Genomic DNA, 18,389 nt, shown 5'->3' on the forward strand with positions numbered 1-18,389 from the left:
TTTATTTATTTTATTTATTAGTTTTTCTTCAAACAGAAAAAGTTCTTAGCAATGGCGTATGTCCAAAAACTTACATCAAGTCATGCACTCCCATTGCACAAATCTTTTAAAGATAACACTCCTTATTATGTTCATTACGAATACAAAATCTTTTGTTTCACGCGTCGGCCCGTGTCGATGCCTCTCTTTGAATTTAGTACTACGCATTGTACTGTAAAGTTTGACCTTAACCCAGGGCAAACCAAACAACTTCCGCAAACCGGGACACAGTAAAACTCCTATAATGCCCCGTACCGCGAGCGCAGGTAAATCCAAAAAAATTTTAAAACCCAAACTAATATCAGGCTTAAAAATACTAATAAGGTCGCGAACAGTGAGAGGAGGCAGCAAGTTAAAAAGACGCAAAATTTATATGACAACATTTAATAAATATATCTATCATAAAATCGTTTCATCACAAATCGGTGCATCCATCATAAAATACATAACCTATTACTCCTTATAAAAAAATAGCTATATAATAATACTAAAAAAAATACTTTAACCATTCCCCCAAAAAATTATAATTTGATCATATACTTCGGAGCTCCGAAAATTAAATATAATTTCCAAAAAGGCATTAAAAATATATAAGAACATATTAATACAAATACAAATACAAAAATAGATACGCACCGGGCGTATCACCGCTGTAAATACCAATTAACATAGACGAAATCTAGCAAAAAATTGACACAACTTAACATGCAAATAAATATACCAAAAATTTAGCAAATTACAAATTATGGGTTTACAAGCCCTTCTCAGTTAAGTCATTTTCTAACGGTCGACGCCTTTTTTCTTCTAGGTCTGGCAGGGATTGAGTGAAACACGCTGAACGTAAAATCCCAGTTTCAGTTTTATTAGTCCGTTAATTTAAATCCCAAAAATCCACAAATTATAGTTTCGCACCAGGGGTCAAAGGGGTCAACGGGGCAGTGGCACGGCTGGCACTTACTGGCTTTTTGGCGTCGTGATGTCTGGTCACCAAATACACTCGTTTGCTCACGAATGTTTTTAATGGCAAACCCTTGCCATTATACGTTACCGTAGCTGCAGGTAATTGTACGGATATGACGAATCCTTCGCCATACCGTCTTGGAGTTTATTTCGGCGCAAATAATTCATCCTTGGAAAATCCTCGCGATATTCACACACGCCTCACCAACCAATCGCGTCATCGTACCAAAGCGTTCTAAATTATATATATATGAACCCCGTTCATATTCAAAAAGGAACACTCGTATACAGTTACTTCGATGTGGAACCATCACCATGGCCAACCCGCGTTTTACTTCACGTGCGCGCCCGCCTGGGCCTACCAGGCGACTCCGCTCGCCCGTCTCACCTGACGTCACACAATCAGCTGTTCTGCTCGCACGCCGTCTAGCGCAGCGATTACCAACATGTAGCTGTCAAGATGCTTAAAAATAAGTTTGAGGTAGTTCTTGAGGTACTGGAACAATTAACAGATTCATCTCAAACTTCCGAAACAAGATCGGGAGCCAGTCTTCTCCTGACAGCCATGCAGTCATTTAACTTCCTAACTTTTCTTGGCTTTTGGGCTGCAGTGCTACCTGAAGTAGATGACGCACAGATTTACCTGCAGCAACGAGGACTAAGTGTGGATAAGTGTGCTCAGAAACTCTGCGCTTTGAAAACCCTCTTAGTGGAAAGTAGAGACCGTTTCGTGCAAGAAGCAATTGACTTTGCTAAGACTCTCTGCGAAAAACTCGGAATCGAACTCAAAACGAGAAGAATTCGCAAGAAAAAACGCATGCATGGCGATGAATCTTCTGAAGATGCAGCTTTGTCTCACGAACAGGAAATCCGTCGAGTGATTATCGCATCATTCGACAAGATCATTCAAGAAATGACGACTCGATTCCAGCAAATTCAAGAAATATCGGACAAGTTCGGATTTTTGATGCCAGCGAAACTTTTGGACAGCAAGTTCGAGTGTGATCTTTCCCATGTATTAGAAGACATCGACAAGGACGAGTTTCAGATGGAGCGGAAGCGTCTTCAGCAGTTTGTTGTTGTTGCCTGTTCTGAATCAGAGGAAGATATAAGTGGTAAAGGACCACTGGAGCTCCTCCAGTTCATTTAATAACTGAATCTCGGAATTTTGGTTCCAAATATAGTCATCTTGATTCGTATATATTTGACTTTGGCGATTAGTGTTGCAAGTTGTAAGAGAAGTTTTTCAAAGTTGAAGCTAATAAAAAATTACCTTAGATCTACTATGAGCTCCGCTAGACTATCAAACTTGGCTATATTGTCGATTGAACAAGAATTGGCTGTCAATATTGATTTTGACAAAGTTATTTCTGACTTCGCTGCTCATAAGGCCCGTAGAATCCGCTTGTAAAACCGCTCATCCTATTTTAACTTCAATAAAAGGTACCTCATTGCATATGAAATTTAATTTTAACTAAGCACCTATAGAATGGGGGCGGCAAAATGGGTCTCCCGCCCCAGGCGCCGAGATGGCACGCTACGCCACTGGCTACGGTTGGCAACACTGGCCGGCGCACTGCTCTCGCGCGCACGGAGCGGAAGTGACGTCATTCCCAAAGCCGCGGCGCGCTGCGGACAGGGCTGTGATCCGGGCTTTAACCCAGAGGCACGGAGGTACGACGTCAATGTAACTCGTTGTGGTCTTCTTTCTTCTAGTCTTCTTACATCACAACTCGCCATCTTGGCTTCTAGAAAGGTCCGTCTTTTTTGAGTTACAATGTCACTTCTCCACTTTTGAAAATCCGTAATTATTAATCTAGAAAATCAGGAAAACAATAAAAAATATATTTTTTTAAATAAAATTTTAATAATAAACGCACAACATAGAATTACTAGTACGAACCAAATGACGACATAATACACCTTTGGCCTCCTCCACTGAGGCCACCAACAGACTGTCCTCCCACCACTTTTATCATGGCAGATATTATGACAACCAGTTTTATGTCATGGCTGCCATCTTGGATCCGCCATATACTTTTCGTTTATTAGAGGGTGCGGCTGTAATATTAGTTTAATTTTTACCCGCTAGAGTAAAGTATTACCAGATAGGCAAATGTCACGACGTACGCCATATTGTTGGTCATCTTGGCCGCCATCTTGAAAAATGTGTAATTATAGAAAGTCGGAGAAAAATTCCTAACTTCATCAAAGAATCATCGATTCCCGTCCTTACGGTGCAAAATAATCCAATTTATTTACATATCACATCAATTCAACATGAAAGAGGTCAAGAAAAATAATGTATTTTATACAAATAAAATTGTTTACATAAATTCTACTCTACTACACGTCCACAAATTCTAGAAAATAATAAATGTTATTTCTCAGTCGATCTACTTGACTAAGTGTCCATCCATCCGCTACACTTTACCTGGTATTCTTTCACTCCGCGACTGATTTTTTTCAGTAGCATCATTTACAGGCTCTGGACAAGCGCACCGTCTTCCCGTCATCCATAGTACAACTGTGAAATTTGAGCGATGACCTTAACATTATATGGCATATAAATGAAGGTAAAGGTGTAATGCAAGTCCCTTGAGTGCTTTCAGGAGTCTGTACCGGTTGTTTTCCACCTAAAATTTACCATGAAAACACTCCTTTTAGCCATTAACATTTTAAAAACTTAATCAGAAATCAAAATGAAATTTTTTGGCCCTCAGCTAATTCTTAAATGCTTGTCGTAAACATACCCCACTCGGATATCTTGAGTAGTTTTGAAATCGTATTGTTTTTCCTGAAGTTCTGCGCACCGTGTGTGTGCCCGGGCAGACTGCGCCTTTAATCGAGAAAAGTTTTGGGTTGATACGTTATAGTTCCTAGAGTTAGTATATCAGTCGAGTACAGATGGTGGCTCCCCAAGGAACAGTGCGTCAGAACTGGTTCGTGATCCGATGAAGACTGCAGGATTGTGATTTCAGGGAAAAGGGGGAGGGGGGATACAGCCTCACCTTACACGAAAATGTAAAAAAAAAATAGTTAATATTTATGTGAAATCTAATACACCATACATATCACAAATCCCTTGTATAAAATATCTGAATGCAAATCAAGTGGCTGGATGCTAAGAAGTGCTGTAATTAATTGAAGTTAAAGTGAATAGTTATAAAATATAACTCAGATTGGTTATTGTATGTTGCTTCCCGTAACTATTCAATTTATTACTATAATGCTATTTTGACATTAGGTGGCACACTCAGATGACAGTAAGATTTCATTCAGGCCCAAGGCAAGTAAAGGGAATTAGGGCATTCATTAAGCACGGTGACCTTAATGGGCCAACTCATGTGTCTCACACTGCACTCTGACCATGTGGACATTATTGGGGATAGATTAATTTAGTTACACTCTAACTGAAATTTTTGCAGACTTATTACTAAGGCAATTAAATAACGCACTGGGAGGTTGTTTGCATATTGGGACAGTTGTGTGCTTGGCTCATGCAGGCTGAATGGGAGGGTATCTTCCCCCAGTGGGAACTGGGAATGGGCTTTATTGCCACAGGAGGTACGACGTCAATATGTTATAACTGAGGCTGTCATTTAAAACCACGCTGTACTTGTGTTTGTGTCTTTTGTTCCAGGCTTAGAAATGCTACTCGCCATATTCTCGTTTGCATTTCTTCAGTCGCATGTTGTTGCTCAGATACGGCCTGGCTGCAATATGACCAGAGGGAGTGACGACATCGTCGTTACCTGTGATAGGCTGTCTCTACAGGAAGTACCACCAGACCTTCCCAGGAACATCACTATGTTGAGCTTCAGCTTCAATCAGCTCACGAGATTAACTGACCAACTTGTGACAAACGACTGTGGCCTGACCCACAACACTTCTGTGTGGTGTAGCCGGTTTCCAAACATGACATACATAGATTTCTCTTATAACACTATTGAATTAATTTCCCTTTATTCGTTCACAGGTATGGTGTTTCTGTCGACAATTGATCTCGGAAACAATAAAATCGAGGATCTCCCATCACACATATTCAGCAGTAACAGGTTTTTGGTTTACATTGACGTTTCAGGAAACAATATAAAGTTCATACATCCAGACGTTTTCAAAAACCTTCAGTATTTACAGGGGCTCTACATATTCAATAATCACTTCGTTGACCTTCAACCCGAGACTTTTGACGGCTTCGTGAGCTTGAGCACTCTGTGGCTGAACAATAACTCCATATCTAGACTTAGTCCCGAGCTCTTCAAGAACCTTAGCAACTTGCAATACTTCTTAGTGAAGCACAATCGATTGGAATGCATCGAGCAGGAAATTTTTGAGCAGCTGCCGCTTTTAAAAACTTTTAAAGCATCAAACAATCAGATATAACTTTTAAGTCCAGCAATATTTTCAAATAATTTGAACCTGCAATATGTTGACTTAAGTAATAACTTGATATGGGAACTATCAAAATACACACTGTTAGACTTGATTAAAATGACCGAAGTTAATCTCTCTTTCAATCGTCTCGAGTGGTTGTACCTGAGTTATCTACCTGTTTCATTTAAAAGTCGTAATAAAAGAGTTCGATTCGAAATGGATACAGATTTATGTCTGGACCAGATTGGAGTAAAATATCCATGCTTTACAAGCGTGGGCAATTTTTTAAAAGGAAGCCAAATTTTTCATGCGATGGACTTTTCTTATAATAATATCAAAACCATAAAACATAGTAATACTGAAATTGCTCATTCCTTGGAGTTTTCGATCATTTCTCTTGCAAACAACAACAAACTTGAAATTAAAGCTTCGTTTTTAAAAAGAGAAAGGTTTGTCATACGTCTTAATCTTGATGGAACCAACTTGAATTGGAAAAACTTGACATTGATAAATGAAATGTTAGAGCTGCCTTATTTAAAAATACTTAGTGTTATTGGCTGTGGTGTTTGTGAATATTATACAAGACAGGTGCTGTCGTCTATTTTTAACCCTTACAAGCAGTACAATATTATATGTGATGGACCTATAACCGAAGACTTATTAACAAACTTAGACATGCTGAAGAACAAAAGTGGAACGTATATAATTGAGGACAGGTTTGAAAATGGCATTAAAAATTCCTCAGATAATGAAAATATTACAAAATGTGTGGACGTCAGTACTTCCTATAATGCAAGTAGTTTGTGTAGTTTGGAATGTGAATGCTATGTGGATAGCACCTTGATACTTAACAAATTTTATGCTGTGCCTACACACTAGACTGTTCTTTTTACTCATTTACCATACTACCAGATATAGAATCGAATTTTTCGTGAATTTTGCTTTCCCACAATAATTTCAAAAGAATCGAACAGGGGTACTTTAATGGTTTTTATCAGACAAAATTGTTGGACTTGTCTTACAATAGCTTAAATTATTTAGAGGATCAAGTATTTAATAATTTGACCAGTTTAGAGTTTCTTCAACTCGATAATAATAATCTAACAAGTCTAATACCAAATCTTTTCAAATACTTGAGTAAGCTAAATATTCTCACTCTTCACGGTAATAGTATATCATGTTACAATGCCCATGCCTTTGCAGAAACACCACTTCTAAATACCATAACAATTGAATTTGCTGACTTGGACAATCTTCATGATGTTACTTTCCAACACCTTTCTGATCTTTGGGTTCTGAACATACGTGAAAACACAAGAACGTCTGGTCATAAAAACATCGTTACTACGGAATTTTTAAAATATCTTTGTTCACTTCAATCATTGAGTGTGGTTGGATTTAATTTCAGTGAAAGTTTTAATTGCTCGGTTTTATGTTCAAAATATTTGAAAACCTTGGAACTTAAAGGTAACTATTTACCTGTTTTAACTGACGACATCTTCAGTAGTCTCGGTGACATCATAAATATTGAATTGCCAGATAACGGCATTCAATTTCTGGGACATCATTCATTTAGAAACTTGACAAAAGTCACATATGTTGATCTTTCTTGTAACTCGATTAAGCTTCTTTATAGTTCTATGTTTTCCGATATGCATAAATTATATTATCTCAATGTGTCACATAACAAAATATCTTGTATTTCTGCTGCAATGTTTCAAAACTCATTGTTGCTGGAATATCTTGATATTAGTACAGTGCTTAATTTCTAAAGTTTTAGGTGTGGGAACTCTAAAGCAGGATGCTCAGACCGGGGGGTCTGGAATACCCCCCAGGAAGGAGGAGGGTCCGGGGGCCCTCCCCCGGGAAAAAGTTTTGAAAATTATAACTGTAAACCCGCGTTTTTAGGCCATCCAGACATAATACTACAATTATTTTTATAAAAAATTGATATTTTAATGGTGATTACTTTTTAAAGTGCTTGATTATGATGTAAGAAAATAAAAACATGAATTTAAATTGAGTTCACCCTTTGCTCCATTAACATCTTGTTGACTACTTTCACTGACCATTTTGTTTGAAGCAATGAAGCTTACCAATATTACTTTTTTAATGAATGGTAAAATAAAAACAAATAAAGCCTTATTTACAATTTTATTGATATACAGTACAGTTGTAATAATACATATCCATATGTAAATAGATGTTTTTGAATATAACAGCTTGCTTGAACTACAATTTTGCATATTTTACAAAGAAAATTTGGCCTACCTTATGGGTAAAAAAACAATATTTATACATTCAAAATAGACCAACTTCTTGGAAAATAAAAGGAAGTGTTTAATTACACACAAAATAAATGACACAAAGAAGTAACACGGTTTCATTTTAAAAATTTAATGAAATTTTAAAAAGTTAAGGTGTTATTTCATCTACTTATTATGACAATGTACGGTTTGTAGTCATTGTAGTCTAATATTGTAAGGCAATGCCTAGTTGGTAAAATTAGTTGTTTGTTAATTTTTTGAAGTGAAAACTGCAAAAAAACATCAATACACAACTAACTGTAAATACAAAAAGAAAACTAAGAAAACTTTAGTTTAGAACACAACTACAAGTTAGGCCTAGTTATTTTTATGAAAACTTAATGTTCTGAAATTCTAAAAGATATTAAAAAAAGAACGGGTTTAGGAAAAAAGTTCCCACAATGCAATGCTGTCTTCATTGTACGTTTTCTGCCTTCGTTGTTTTGACTTGGTGTCAAGTGCAGAATGGTGTCCCTTCGCCAGCCAAGTTTTGACGTGTCGCTCGGGATTGTATCTAGCCACAGGAGGTCCTAGGAGCCTGATCCGCAATAAATCGCAAACCGTGCTAATGTAGAGTGAAGATCTAAGAGGAGTCATAATTAAATTCATTGCAGAAAATCCACGTTCACATTCAGCACTAGACACTGCAATGCTATTTATGATGGATATCAGTTTCTTAAACGACGGCGGCTGCTCAAGAATAGTAGGTTTCTCTCCACTTAACATAGGCTTCAGTCCCTGCTTGAAGTGTCTGAAGTCTCTAATTATATCCTGAGAGCTGCTAATCTTAAATCTATCGCAGATTCGCTGGATCTCACATTCTCCGTAGGTGATGGATAAGTCTTTTGGCCAATACATGGGGTGGATCACTTTGATGTCATTCATGATTGTGTTGTAGTTTTCAGACGCATTTGAAGATGATAGCAACCTTGAAGTCAAGTTGTTTGCGAGGCTCCGATAGAACTGTTTTTCTGGAATACTTGGTATCTTGGCTCTCACATAAAGTTCAACATCTTGAAACATCAAATCGTCAATAGCAATTTTAGCTTCCACTGAACGTCTACCCATGTTTTCAACTCGGTTTTCAAACACTTTGATTAACAGTGTTATATCACTGTGGGCTTGGATAAGGTTGAGGCTTGATTTTTGAAGCTGAAGGGACAAATCAGCTAACTCTTCTAGAGCATCGTACATCAATGCAAGGTTGTGTACGAAAGTTGTAGAAGACAATGTACTACAAAGCCCTTTGTAAGTCGAACGTTGCTTCGAGTCCCTTTGCTTGTCTTCAGATGCTTCAAGTAAATGGTTGTACAAAGCTTTAAAATCTGTCCAAACTGCTTTCACCGCCATTAAGCTGGAAGCTACCCAACGAGTATCTAAAACACGGCCGATTTTCAAAATTTGCTCCTCTAGTCCTTTAGCAACTTCTGCCAACTCCCTGCTATTTTTCGGAGAACAACTAAACATGTTTCTAATTTTATCCATGAAGATCTTAAAATGATTGATTCCAGCTACTTCTTCTACGGAATCGTGTACGGCAAGCTCTAAACGATGGTTCAAACAATGCCAAATGAACAAGTTGGGGAATGTTTCAGTAAGCTGCATAGCAAGGCCAGATTTTTTGCCTAGTAGCACTGATGCACCATCACAAGTTAGAGCAATCATGTGGTCTTTTATGAATTCAAAGCTTAGACCTAATGCTTGTAACTGATTTAGAAGTTCTTGTAATATACCAGCTGATGTTGTGCTATTTAGTTCAAAAAGTGTTAAGAACACTGTCATAGGGTTTTGCATTCCTTTTAGAACAGTTCTGATATAAACCACCAAAGCATTTTTGTTTGAAACTGAAGTGGCTTCATCTAAAAGCAGGGAAAATTTAGAGTCTGAATTGATTAGGCCATTTATTAAGTCTGATTTCATTTCATCAGAAATATGATGAACTATATTGGAGCAAGCGACATTTGAATGGAGGATTCGGCCCATATCTAAACCATTCATTATTTGAATATCAATTTCAGTTTCAAACTCAAAGAATGGCCTATTTAATTTGGCTTGCTTATAAGCCGTGCGGAAAATGCGCTCAGTTGCAATTTGCTGCTCTTGATGCATAGAAGCAACAGCTTTTTTCATTGTATCTTTCTTTGCTTCATTGAGTATTTTTTCAGCTAAAGAGTGAGCTCGAGACCCACGGTGTAAAAATATCTTTTTCCTAAGAGAGGATTGCTGGTCTTTCTTATTGTTTCCGGAAGCGGTAATAGTTCCTAAAACCCACTCTTCGCTAATCTTTAGGCCCTTCGTTTTCCCGGCACCTAGAGTACTCACGCTTCTGCAAACATTGCAACCTAGTTCTCTGTTCACAATTAACCATGGATTTTTTGCTTTGAATTCAACAGTTTGTTCTACAGACCAACAAACTGGCTGTTCACCCCCAACAAAATCATTATTTTCTATACTAACCTTAGCTTCGTCTGTATCAGATCCCAAACCCTTCAACCTGGATACTGTTTTGTCCGACGAGGAAGTCGAAGGGGAAAGGTAATCGCAATTATCCTCCTTGATTCCGATTGCGTCTTCTTTTTTATCTTGATTAACAATTGAAGTCGTACTTGATGCTTCCGAATTCACGTAACCTTTTTGTTTCTTAGGGTTAGGTTTAAAAAAATCAACAAATTTTCTGGTAGTCATAGTCAAACTATTTAGCTGCACTAGCACTAATAAGTATAAAAACGAACACAATCATAGAACACAATGCAACTTGTAACTTAAACGCGAAACGGCGTCAAGGTCAAGTCAACGCACCTGTTGTAAACTGACTAAACTCCAACGATCACGGGGGCGGTGGCGCGGCGAAAGAATGGAGGGGAGGAAGGGGTGGGCATTGTTATGTTATAGAGAGGCGCGGACGAGGATGACTCACCAGTCACCTTCCTCCCTGATTCTGTGCATGACTCATCACAACACAGCTCACAACGGCTTGTACGGGCGCTTCCTACCTGCTTACGAGTCACTCGCAAACAAAGCATAATATTGATCCAACGTAATTGTTTTTTAAACTTTTAGTTTTAAGTGCGTTCCCTTGCGTTCCGGCACTCTTGGGAGGTAAGGGAACGCCGTTCCCTTGCGTTCCCACTGAAATTAACCCCTGTATTAGTAACAACAGAATAGTGGTAATGGACTCAAATATTTTTAGAATATTTTATAATTTAAAAATGGTACTTTTAAACAGTAATAATATTACAGTTGTAGGTAAAACACGTTCGTTAAATGAAAACAAGAACACATGCATCCATGTGTATGGATTAGTTAAGGGGCCCGCCTACATAGCCTTGAAATGACCTGCCGCGCTCAAAAATTGTGTTTCTTCCACCAAGTGCCGTGGTGGTTCGAAGAAACATTCAAGCTCCCCCCCCTGCCCTGCTGTGTTCTTCCGTATTTTACAACAGGAGGGGTAGGGGTGACTCGGCTTATCCCTCTTCTCCGGCCGTACACGACCTTCGTTCCATACTGCGAAAGGAAAGGGGCAAGGGAATAACAAAAACTGGTGGCCAGCGTAGCGGGCCACGGCTGGAGTTCGCCTGTCTGCTACCCCACGGCATTTAGTCCAGGAAACAAAGCACAAACATTGAAATTTTTTTTCAAAAACTGAATTTTTGCATAGTGGTAGAGTTGACTATGCTTAACAACAAACCGAAAGTTTACCGCATTAGACCTTGTGCGTATCACCGAAAAAGTGCATTTAAGTTCTAGATGACAGCGACTTTCAGCAGTCCATTAAAATACTTCTTTTTCATACAGTTTGAAACGTAGACTCTCCGTAAACTTATCAAAATAATCTAGAAACGCTATTTATACATTCGTGTTATAAATATTCCAAAGTATAATATTAAAGATAATATATGCATCGATTAAATCATAAAATACTTTTTTTATATCTGTCACCCTTGATAAAAATATGATTTACACAAAGCTGAAAAGCCTAATGCGAAACATTTTCTTATAAATGTTTTTGTGTATCCTTTTAGCTTTAAGGTAGTGTTTTTATAAAGAGTCTAGGTTAATAAGTTTGCGTTCTAGAGAGGCCCGAGTGTCACAGCGTGTATCGTTCTGTGGCGTGGCGGTTGTAACTCTCACAGCCGCAGCCGGCGCGACATAGCGTCACTAATTATAATTGGTCTTGTTTATCTATTTTATACGATAGAGTGTATTTAATTTACATCTATATATATACTTCTATTGGTTTTCCTTTATGAATGAGTCTTTATACAATTTAAAAATCAACTCTTAAATTATTTCTGTTAGCAATGTTTCAGTCGAAAACACTAAGAGACATATGATTTCTATCTGTTGGTAGATATTATATTAAAAAATATTATTTAAATTTAAAATTATATAAATACCAATTAATTATTGTTTATAATCCTAATTCATCATTTTATTTTCAACCAGACAATGCAAGATTTTTAACCAAGCCTTTATCCGAAAATGTGTTAAGATTTTGAAATATTAAAAAATTAGTTTGATGCTTCATAAAAAGTACGAAAATATAAATCGTTAAGTACCTACAAAGTCAGGTTTTATATCTTTTATTATATCATTACTATAATTCAATTATTTTATCTAAAATAAATAAATCAAGGGGTCTATTGTAAAATATTTAGCGTAAATGATTAAGCTATTTTAAGTTGAATTGTGTGCTGGCTAGCAGCCTTCGTTAAATCTCTATAATTAGACCAGGAAACAAAGTATTCATCCTCAATACTTTTTCAAAAGCCGAATTTTTGTACAGTGGTAGATTATACTATGCTTAATAACATACCGAAAGTTTACCGCTGTAGACCTTGTGCGTATCACCAAAAACATGCATTTAAGACCTAAATAATAGCTTCTTGAACGATCCACAATATTTTCAACCCGTAAACGTTATTACTATTAATTATGTTTACTTTGCTGTCTACAAAAGCATCTTTTTACGTAATAAAATTAAAAGTTAAAAGTTTGTATATGTTTTACTACACATGCAATTCTTTAATAATATTAGGAAAAGATTTTTATCCGAATATATGAAGAATGGAATTATTTATTGCAGTTATATAAATTGACTGACATGAAAATTAAGATGAATAAATTTATGTATTTTTTAAGCTTTAAATTGGTATATTTGTTAAGATGGTTGTATAATTGATTGACTGCAGAAGTGTTCTGAGTGTGGTAGTGTGCATTGTACTGCGGCGATGTTGAAGTCGCTCGGGCCGGGACGATTTTCGTTCCTATGAATTGAAGCTTTTTAATGCATTGAAAAATTATTACAAAACTGAAATTTCGTACAGTGGAAGGATAAACACATCTTAGTAACATATTAAAAGTTTACCGCCGCAAACCTTGAACGTTACACCAAAAAGTGCATTTAAGCCCAAAATGGTAATATTTTACAATGATCTACAAAAAAGCATTTCATAAATGCAATTTATGTAGTGTACTCTCAACATGAACAACAAAATAATCTAAAGACATTGCTGTGCATGGCTATAGTGATAAAAATTACATTATTCTTAGATATTTTTTTGATAGACAAGTTAATAAAACCATAATTATACTATACTAAAGTTAATAAAACCATAATTATATTATTTAATGTAAAAATAAACACAAATTGTAAAATTTATAAGAGTTCAATGGGAAAAAACGCTTTTATAAACGTTGTTGCATATTTGTTTGCCTTTAAATTAGTGTATTTGTTTAGAGTCTGAAAATCGTCCCAGTCCGTGCGATTTTAGCACCGCCACAGTGCGGTACGCACACCACGCTCGGAACGCTTCTGCGGTCATGCCAGTTGTACCAGTATCTTACAAAATATGCCAATTCAAAGTTTACGAAATTTACAACCACGTCTTTTAAACAATTTTTACGTCAAAGTCAGCACGTTTATGTAATGTATATTTTCATTCCTTATACCTAAATTTTAATGACAAATACTTTTTCCTAATATTATTATAATATTGCATGTTCAGAAAAATATAAAGAGATGTTTTTCAATTAGGTTTATAATGTGGAATTTTTTTATTTTAATATGGTTTTATTTACTGAATGTTTTATATAATAATGAAGTCTACGGAGTGCAATATTGTGGAACGCTCAAACAATATTATTTAGGACTTTATTGCACGTTTTCGGTGTGACGCACAAGGATTACGGGGTAAACTTTTACATGTTATTAAAAAAGAATGGTATTACCACTTTACTCAATTTCTGTGTGGGTAAAAAATTCCAGAAATCTCTATTTCGTAAGAGCGAAATTCGTTCCTGCTCTTGCGACTCTAGCACCGTACCCACGCAACATTATTTCGCTCGGAACGCTCTAGAATTGTAATAATTTACGCTAGCGTTTTGCAAAGTATGTCATTTAAAAGCTTAAGTAATTCTCAAAAATTTTTCAATTAAGTAGTTAGGTATTACGTCAGACCAGTCGTTAATATTATAATCAGTTTATTATGTCCTTGATTGAGATTAAAAAACTCATTAAATTAATTAATAGATTTATATCACACCTTTAATATTACCTTTCTGACTTTGTTTCAATGTGAATGTGGGTAATAGCATTTCCAGATTATTTTGATGATTTTACGGAGAGTCTACGTTTAAAACTATATGAATGGAAGGTATTTTAATGTATTGCTGCAAGTCGCTGTCATCTAGGAATTAACTGCACTTTTTCCGTAATATGCACAATAACTACAGCGGTAAACTTTCGGTATGTTATTAAGCATAGTTGACTCTACCACTGTGCAAAAATTCAGCTTTGAAAAATAAATTTTGGAGGTTGAAACCTTTGTTTCCTGAACTGATTTACGCACTATGATGGACACTTAGTGAGCGTTCGTGTAATTAGATTTGACAGAAAAAATAAGTTTTTTTCCCAACGAACATTTTTTTTGACGATTCATGTCACAGCTTTACTTTGTGAGAAATACAACTTTGCTTATATTATAAAGAAAATATGGTGGGGAAAAATGAACATGTTTACGCCAAACAATTTCTGTTTTATGTTTATGGCTTCTTTGGTTTTTTTGTATCATTTAGTTTTGTATAATATGTGAATATTTGCAATAGTTAATATACTAATGCTTGAATTATACATTTAAATAAGTTTTCCGAAAATCAGTATCTATAAATATGCTATTGAAAACAGCCGATTGCAAGAAATACAAGCAACAGGATATTACTGATTGTTCTAAACATTACCAACTACTTTCTTTAATTCGTTAAAAAATCTGGTGCCTAAAAATAAGTTAAACTGCCTAACTATGTATCTAGATATTATGTATGATAAACCTGTCTGACAGAGCATTGGCTGGAAAACATAGAAATCCCAGCTACAAATCTTCGTGGCTACAAAATAAGTAACTGCTACTGCATTCAAGTATATAAATGCGGAGGAGCTAATTTTTGTCACTTCTATATATTATCGATTATAAAAAATGCACTTCATGTGTACAGAGTTTATAATAATAAAAATTCTATTAATGATCTCACAATAGTAACTTGCTTTTCTACAAATCTAGATGAATATTTGTTTTCTATTGATGTCATAGAAAATTGTCTCAGTGACAATACTACGCAGTTGCTAATTATGACATAGCAGCATAACTAGACAGTACATTAGTAAACGAATTTTTAATACACATAATCATATTCATTTTAACCGCCTTCTGTAAAATACAGTATGAACAACACCAAAGCATAATAATTTTATGGAAATTATGTTTACCGATTTCCATTGTCAGATTTGTTTACATTTTTAAGAATCTGTTCATTGAAAACTGTGAAACATGCACTACCAGAAACACAAGCTCAATTACTCAAGGTGTAAAAACGTCGCCTAGATCTCAAAAGACCTAACATACCAGGAAAGACATAAAAATAATCCAAACTCACTAAATTACGATAATCATTAGAATAATATATGCTAAAAGTGTTTGGAAGCTACAAAAAAATTTTATTTGAAAGATGCTTGCTTAAGCTAATAAAACAAAATAGTTTGGAAATAAATTAAAACTAATAAATGAGTAAAAAAACATTATCCATAAATAAAATTAACAATAACTTTTGTTTAAGCTGAGCTCATTGTATGGTCTGTAATAAAATAAAGAAACACAAAAAATGCCGTAATGACAGTCTGGGCCACTCATTACCAAACGTTTTCTTCTTCGTATTCTATGTTTTTGATTGCGTCTTTTACGCCGCTTTGAAACTGAATTTTGTTTACTTAGAATGTTTTGTTTGCAAATTTTCCCTGGGCTGTGTCTTGTTAAACTCTTGTGAATTATACCCTGTGTTCTGCCATCGCTATTTACATTTATCACTGACAAATCACACCTTATATTGTATCCTCCACGAAGACAATGATTCACTCTCTTTCCACTTACATATTTGCAAATAATGGAATTGAAGGACTCTGCCCTGTTTGTTGAAACATTGTGAATGAGGCTAGCTGCGTGGGAAGCAACAATATTTCTGGCTGCTAAAATCTCATCCCAAATACCAACTACTTTCAAATCTGGAACTATATTATCCTCATCTTGCTTTGGACCTGTACAGAAATACCCTCGTTCCTGACACATGCTGTGGTCTCCAAAAGCATGGAATGGGCCATTTTGTATATCCTTCTTCAGTTCATTAATCTTTTGTTGTAAAGTTAAGTCTGCTTGACCAGCCCTGTACTTCATAGCACTTGTCACAGCAGACCGCAAACGAAGTTGCCTATCAACAGTAATAGCTCTTCTTGCACTCAGTGGAACTTGCCAAACAGGATTCTTAGTTTTCGTGCTTATGTCTCTTATTCGCCGAAGGTAATTTCTGAGTATGTGATTAGAACATTCAATTTTGGTTATGGTGAATTCTGGTCCATAAGGCTGGGCTTTTGTGAGTTGCGCCATAACACTGCTGTCTCCATCTCCTATAGGTAAATTAACACATATTTAATGTTAGCATTGAAAAAACATTCATTACGAACTACCCTAAAGAAAGTGATGTAATTGCAATCATGAGCCGTTCTGGTGTATGATTATATTATTATCAATACAGTACATATAGAACAGAAATGTTATTATATTCATGCTACGGATCATGCTTGTTGATAAATATTTTGAGTTATATCACTGAAAAAAGTCGTTAAGAAACTTAACCACTTGGACGAATTAAACAAATTAAACAAATTTAGGAATTGTGTTTGAATACGAAAATCTTCCTTTAACTTATAACTATTTTTTATCTCTTTTACTATGTTTCTTAAAGTATTGAAATGAATTTAATACCTAGAATAGGCAAGTAGCTCTAGCTTTTTAATAATAACATATTGGGTTACATAAAAATAACCACTGTTTCGTATCAGTTTAGTCGTCCGTTTTTAAACTTTCAAGTTCTGAGAAAGTATCTGTAAAAAGGATTGATGAGAATGTGTACTTGTTTTTAAGTAGCTAGGAAGGTTTCTTCAAACGAAGTAAAATAGAGATGTCAGTCGTGTTACGTGAAAAAAATGTAAAAGAATCACGATGCACGAAATAAAACCACATGATAAACGGAAATATTTATGTAAAAGAAGAGTATAGTAATGAAAAAGTGCGCATAACAATGTAACTCCTGTATTGAAAACAAATGACCACAACAAACCGTGTATCACAATTCGAAATATGTTAAAATTTTGAATTAACACAAACAGGTTGTAGAAATAAACTTTAAACAGTATCACAGTTTAAAACAAATTCTGACAAATTTAAAACTTTGGGTGCTCAATATAACGTGAAGCTAAAATATGAACTGTTCTTAAAGCGAAGTTTCGAACGTTAACTCAATATAAAAGTGGTTCGGTTACATGAATAATGAAATTAATGTAATAAAACTTACAGTTCTGCTTTAAATGTTTACCCATATTTTTCCAAAATAGTATATAGTTTTCACATGTTGATAATTGGTAACTGTCATTTTATAGCATATTGCCACTTCATTAAACCGTGCCAAATCTACCCGATTAAAAATTACATAAGATCATATTTTCCTGTTGGAAAGATAATATAAAAATCTAAAAATACATATATAAATTTATTTTTCAAAGTGCTAACTTATGTTCTGACCTTACCTATAATGTACCCATATTTCAAATTGTGCATTGACATGCTGTTTTTGAAACCTTCCACAATTATATCTGCTTCCATCGCTGTTGGTGTTTTTAACCAGTTTTTATAACAAATATGTTCATGTGATGGTTCGTTCTTAGTGGAAGATCGAGCGCATATGCAACAGTAGGAATTTCTAGTGCTTGCAAATAATACTTTTCTACTGCGCGCTCCAATAATACAAGCCTGTAAATAAGTACAAAGTAAGTTTTGACAACAAATGAAATGTTCGCTTAAACACACGCACATTCTCATACACACATATTCAAATGTAATTGTGTATTACTATTTACTCACCATTCCAGACAAGGCCCTGTAATTAGTTCCAAATTCCAAACGATCTTTTGCACCAAGTTCCATCAGTTATTATTTTAATAATGGGTGTGCCATTTTCGTCAACAGTACCTCCAGATATGGCCAAATAATATTCTTCCTTTCCTGCAGCTTCCATTTCCTCCCAAGCGGCATTGTTTATCACCGATGACAAACTCCTTTGGTGCCTCTGGAAAGTCTCTTTGGCCATGCATGGAATTTCTAA

The 18,389-nt window shown here is 35.5% G+C and overlaps 2 protein-coding genes across 2 annotated transcripts in view; one reads left to right on the plus strand and one right to left on the minus strand.

The window, feature by feature from the left end:
• LOC134528110 (toll-like receptor 3) overlaps positions 1–7,520 on the plus strand; it is a 45,378-nt gene extending 37,858 nt beyond the window's left edge. The window contains 2 exon segments of the mRNA XM_063361389.1: positions 4,643–6,242; positions 6,341–7,520. Coding sequence (XP_063217459.1) covers positions 4,981–6,242; positions 6,341–7,148 — 2,070 coding nt within the window. The 5' untranslated portion in view covers positions 4,643–4,980 and the 3' untranslated portion in view covers positions 7,149–7,520.
• Positions 6,966–10,472, minus strand: LOC134528056 (E3 SUMO-protein ligase KIAA1586-like). The gene has a single exon (XM_063361271.1). The coding sequence runs from the start codon at positions 10,365–10,367 to the stop codon at positions 8,064–8,066; it is 2,304 nt and encodes a 767-aa protein (XP_063217341.1). The 5' UTR covers positions 10,368–10,472; the 3' UTR covers positions 6,966–8,063.
• Between the last annotated feature and the right edge of the window lie 7,917 nt (positions 10,473–18,389).

The sequence above is a fragment of the Bacillus rossius genome, chromosome 1 (assembly GCF_032445375.1).
Source record: "Bacillus rossius redtenbacheri isolate Brsri chromosome 1, Brsri_v3, whole genome shotgun sequence".
NCBI lineage: Eukaryota > Metazoa > Arthropoda > Insecta > Phasmatodea > Bacillidae > Bacillus > Bacillus rossius.